Source organism: Medicago sativa, chromosome 3 (assembly GCF_051527215.1).
Source record: "Medicago sativa cultivar Bolivia chromosome 3, Bolivia_mono, whole genome shotgun sequence".
NCBI classification, from domain to species: domain Eukaryota; kingdom Viridiplantae; phylum Streptophyta; class Magnoliopsida; order Fabales; family Fabaceae; genus Medicago; species Medicago sativa.
In genome coordinates this window covers 85,447,275-85,452,200 of record NC_140751.1, presented here as the reverse complement: position 1 = coordinate 85,452,200, position 4,926 = coordinate 85,447,275, and the positions used below count along the sequence as shown (strand labels likewise).

At 34.7% G+C, this 4,926-nt stretch overlaps 1 protein-coding gene across 2 annotated transcripts; it reads left to right on the top strand.

The window, feature by feature from the left end:
- Positions 1-593: 593 nt before the first annotated feature.
- Positions 594-3,332, top strand: LOC146941252 (translocase of chloroplast 34-like). 2 transcript variants are annotated; one of them, XM_085755016.1, is made up of 8 exons: positions 594-719; positions 830-940; positions 1,211-1,318; positions 1,409-1,533; positions 1,635-1,899; positions 2,305-2,373; positions 2,474-2,635; positions 2,813-3,332. In XM_085755016.1, exons 2-8 carry the CDS (start codon positions 839-841, stop codon positions 3,044-3,046), a joined length of 1,065 nt encoding a protein of 354 aa, XP_085611142.1. In that variant the 5' UTR covers positions 594-719; positions 830-838; the 3' UTR covers positions 3,047-3,332. The 2 variants fall into 2 exon arrangements, with proteins under 2 accessions (XP_085611142.1, XP_085611143.1); XM_085755017.1 differs by having other exon boundaries at positions 2,728-3,332.
- Positions 3,333-4,926: the final 1,594 nt, after the last annotated feature.

Below are 4,926 nucleotides of genomic sequence, written 5' to 3'. Positions count from 1 at the left end.
ACTTCGTTTCAAAGACCAAAATCTAATGAGACAGAACCCTCGAAAAAGTACTCTCTCCGATCACATTTACAAACAAAAAATAACTTTTTAGGTTTATTTAAATGAGTTTCATGTGTGCACATCATTCATTTATAATTTTTTTAATAGTGGTCTTAAGTGAGATTTCATGTCTTATAAACACTCGAAAAAAGTTTCTCTCTAAGTTTTGTTGTAGTATGACTCAAAATTTGATGGATGAAGAATATTGTTGTTAAAAATATAAAAGATTTGTTTCAAATATATTTTGTGCTGAAAATATATTTATGTACAATAAATATATTTTTGTACCGTATGAAGGACGATTTGATGCAAACATATTTTGAAAGGGAATATTATATTTTTGATGCACATATTCTTTCATGGAAGGAGAAAAAAAAAGTATCTTCAGTGTGATATTCGTTCCAAATTGATGAGTTATATTTCTCTCGCTGTTTTCTACTTTTGGTTTGTGATTATAACTTCTATATGTTTGGTTGCTTGACTATCAATTGCTCCACACATCAAGTTTATTATTGGTGTGATTTATCCCACATATAATAGTTTTTTTAAATCTCAGGCTCACTTTTTCACATACCTTTTTGTTTCTCTTGTTCCTACAGCAAACCAGATAAGTTGTCTTCTCTATTTACAACGTCATCACCACCATTGTTGTTGTTCTTTTATCTCAAACACTTCCTCAGGTATTCCACTTTTCCTTTCTCTTTCAATTTTTGAATTTCTCACCAATTAGGTTTCACTACAATATGCACTAATTAATGTTTTTTTGTTGTCGTTCTGTTTATGGAATTAGTGGAACATTATGGCATCTCAACAACAAGTTCGTGAGTGGTCTGGAATCAATACGTTTGCTCCTGCTACGCAAACCAAGTTGCTTGAACTTTTGGGAAAACTTAAGCAAGAGGTTTATTTATTTTTTACTTAACCTCTTGAATTATTATTGCACTCATAACAACAATTTTTCATGAAATTATGGTCACGAGACCGTGACTTCAATTATAGTGGTATACGCAGTATTTGATTGAAATTTTGCGTAATACCAACCATGGTTTTAAATCAAGGGTCGCGGTTAACCTATAATTGTGGCAAAATAAGGCTAATGCTCTTGAAATTGTGGCTGCAATTTAAAGCCTTGGTACCAACTATCACAATGTGTTTGTTTCTTTTGACATAGGATGTGAACTCCTTGACCATACTTGTGATGGGGAAAGGTGGTGTCGGAAAGTCTTCAACTGTGAACTCTATCATTGGGGAAAGAGTGGTGGCGATTAGTCCCTTTCAGGTAATACTTTCCTGTGATGGTTTGCAGGGTGGTGGTTTATAATTTGATATGTTTCCTTGTGTTGTAAAAAACTATTTTCATCTTGAGTAGTCGGAAGGGCCAAGACCTGTTATGGTGTCGCGAGCAAGGGCTGGTTTTACATTGAACATTATCGATACTCCTGGTCTTATTGAAGGGGGTTACATCAGTGATATGGCGCTTGATATCATAAAACGGTATGCTTTTATGTCTGGCATGCAACAGTCCACGTGTGAATCCTTTTCTTTTTTTTTTTGGTATTGATATTGTTTTTTCTCTTTACCCTTTTTCTTTGTAGCTTCCTTCTGGACAAGACCATAGATGTTCTGCTTTATGTGGACCGCTTAGATGTGTATCGAGTAGACAGCTTGGATAAGCTAGTCGCCAAAGCTATAACTGATAGTTTTGGCAAAGGAATATGGAACAAGGCTATAGTAGCACTCACACATGCCCAGTTCTCTCCACCGGATGGATTGCCTTATGATGAGTTCTTCTCAAAAAGATCCGAAGCTCTGTTACAAATTATAAAATCAGGTGCCTCCTTAAAGAAGGATGCCGCTCAGGTATTTGTCTATCTAACATCTATCCTATCCTTAAAAAATACATCTCAGGCTAAAAAGTTAAAACTTTTAAGGCTCCGGATTCGAAGTATTTGGATTTTAGTTCCTGGATCTTTGATCCTTGAATGGGTATACATTGGTTGGCCACTTGGTTGATTATATATAGTAATTTTCATCAGGGGTTAGGTTCGTAGAGCATTGTGCGATTGTGAAAATTACTTTATTTGTGAATGGTAAATTTATTATATATTTATTATTACTTCCTTTAAAAGTAGGGTTATGTCCAGGTTCTCTCTTGTTTTTGTTTCAATTTAATGTCGATGCTAATTATTATTTGTTGCTTTTCACAAACATTGTGTGTGTAATTCATAATTTTCATGCTTGTATTTTGCTTTCTCTTAACCCTAGGCTTCTGCCATTCCTGTTGTCTTGATCGAAAACAGTGGGAGGTGCAACAAAAATGAAACTGATGAAAAGGTTGGAGATTTGCTTCATGCCATTCACCTTTCCTTATTCCTCTTTTATCAGCCCGTTTATCTTGCTTAATCTGATTGAGAAAATATGTGCATGGTGACAGGTTCTTCCAAATGGGATTGCTTGGATTCCTCTCCTAGTCCAAACAATCACAGAAATTGCATTGAACAAAAGTGAGTCTATTTTTGTTGACAAGAATTTGATTGACGGACCAAATCCAAATCAGAGAGGAAAACTATGGATTCCTGTCATATTTGCTTTACAGGTAAGCTTTTGAACTTTGAGGCATATCTTGTTTTCTCTTTATAAACATCAGGAGGTTCTTCCTCTTGTTTATCTTATTCTTCCTCTCTGCAGTTCTTGTTTTTCATGAAGATAAAAGCACTGATCATGAACGACATTGCTAATGAAAAAAAGCCCTCTTGGGAGACGCGTGATGTAGGTGTTCAGAAAGAGACTCGTGAAGGTGGTCAGAAAGATACGCGTAAAGAGAAGCGTGGTGCAGGTGTTCGGAAATGAGATGATCTGTCTTATAGCTTGTTTGTTTTTGCGGCAAATTGGCAACAGACGTGCGTTTAAAGTAGAAGCTACTAATTGTGGCTTCACAATTTTCACGTTTCAAGTGCATTGGGAAGTGGAAATGAGCCTCCAAAAGCTAATCCAAACACACACATAGTTGTGCATGTCTGCCTTCTCGTGAAAATTCGTGAAGATTTAGCCATCATTGCTGACACATCTGTCTTTTTTGTATCTGTTTTCTTATTGAATTTAGTTGGTGTTTTCATGCACTGCAATCCCTATTAGTGTGCGGCATAGGAATTTGTCTGTGATTTAGAGCATGGCTTGTTCTTTGAGAAATTGTTTGCTTTTGCATAGTTCAGTTTGATAGGATTTGATGTATTAAGCTAGCACTAGATGCAGCCACTATCATTGTTTGTTTAAATATCCTTTGACTATTAAAACCATCCCCAATTTTGATTCTTTAAGGATTTATGGGTCTTAATTGGAATCTATCTGTGAAATGATATTTCAGTTGCTTTATATTTTGAATGGTGATTATAGAACTCTGTTGTATTACCAAACGAGGTTAATCCACGGACCGTGGCCTGAGGGCATGCTGAAATCACATCTTAGTGAGAATAATGTTTTGCTAACCCAACAATATGTCTAGTGTGATTTCTTTAATATATTATTTTCCTTGTCACAACAATTGCAAGACCCACCTGTCGTAGGTGGTGTTAGTCACACATAACATGTAACATAATTATTGCTTCCACAACTACATGCACATTATCTTATACCTTGACATTCTAGCCTCCCAGTATGTCTGAGAGTTGGAGTGTTAAGAGTTTACATTAAAATTCTTGGCTTCAAATGTCAATGACTAATAAGTTTCCAAATAGAAGACAACTTTGCATGCAAATCAACAATTGTTAAAAAGAATATCACCTTAAAGCAATCAAACTCCCATGAAATAATCTTTGCAACCTTCTAATATACTCCCTCCGTTTCAAAATGAGTGTCGCTTTAGCAAAAAAAAATTGTTTCAAAATGAGTGTCGCTTTCAGTTTCCAATGCAATAATAACTTTTTCTTTTCAATTGTACCCTCCAATTAATACTCTGCACTTCCAAAGTATTACTTTTAAAACTAACCAATAGTTAATAAGGATAATTTGGTAAAATAACCATTCTCTTTCTCTTAATCATTGCATTTCTTAATATGTGTGTAAACACATAAAACGACACTCATTTTGAAACGGAGGGAGTAGTATGCTTGTATTCATCTTCAATAATTTGAATTGCCAAAGTATCCCTCTTTAATGCACGGTTTCAAAATTTGTGTTAAATAAACCTCACAATTTTTTTGTAAGTGTAAGAGAATAATGATATATTGAATATTGTAAACTAATGTCCTTGCCGTTCCATTTGTTACAAGAAGATATATATATACAATAAGAATATACATAAACCTACTAAGAGTAGGTGGAAGACATAAACAAATAACGTGGCAGACATAAACCTACTAAGAGTAGGTGGAAGACATAAACAAATAAGAATAGGTGGCATACACCTAATTATTCTATGTAGAATAATTAGGTGTATGCCACCTATTCTTATTTGTTTATGTCTTCCACCTACTCTTAGTAGGTTTATGTCTGCCACGTTATTTGTTTATGTCTTCCACCTACTCTTAGTAGGTTTATGTATATTCTTATTGTATATATATATATCTTCTTGTAACAAATGGAACGGCAAGGACATTAGTTTACAATATTCAATATATCATTATTCTCTTACAAGGTATCAAGAGCTGTTTTCTTTCCAGCGTGATCACACATACACAAACAGCCGCCTGTTCCTTCCTAACATCAGGTTCATACCATTTTCTTGGCTTTTCTCTCTCTGCTGACAAGAACACAGACGTGTTCTTTCTTCTCCCAACAACACTAAAAACTTTCCCTACTTCTTCTTATTTTTCGATTCTTCCCCCTTCTTCTCTTTTACTTCTTCTATTCTTTCTTTTCTCAATTTTTGAATTGACAAATCTGTTGTGA

Excerpts from the sequence above, each read along its gene's own strand:
- LOC146941252 (XM_085755016.1), top strand. The coding sequence starts at position 839 with ATGGCATCTCAACAACAAGTTCGTGAGTGGTCTGGAATCAATACGTTT. Across the intron at positions 941-1,210 it reads TGGGAAAACTTAAGCAAGAG|GATGTGAACTCCTTGACCAT; the intron begins GTTTATTTATTT and ends CTTTTGACATAG. Across the intron at positions 2,374-2,473 it reads AAAATGAAACTGATGAAAAG|GTTCTTCCAAATGGGATTGC; the intron begins GTTGGAGATTTG and ends GCATGGTGACAG.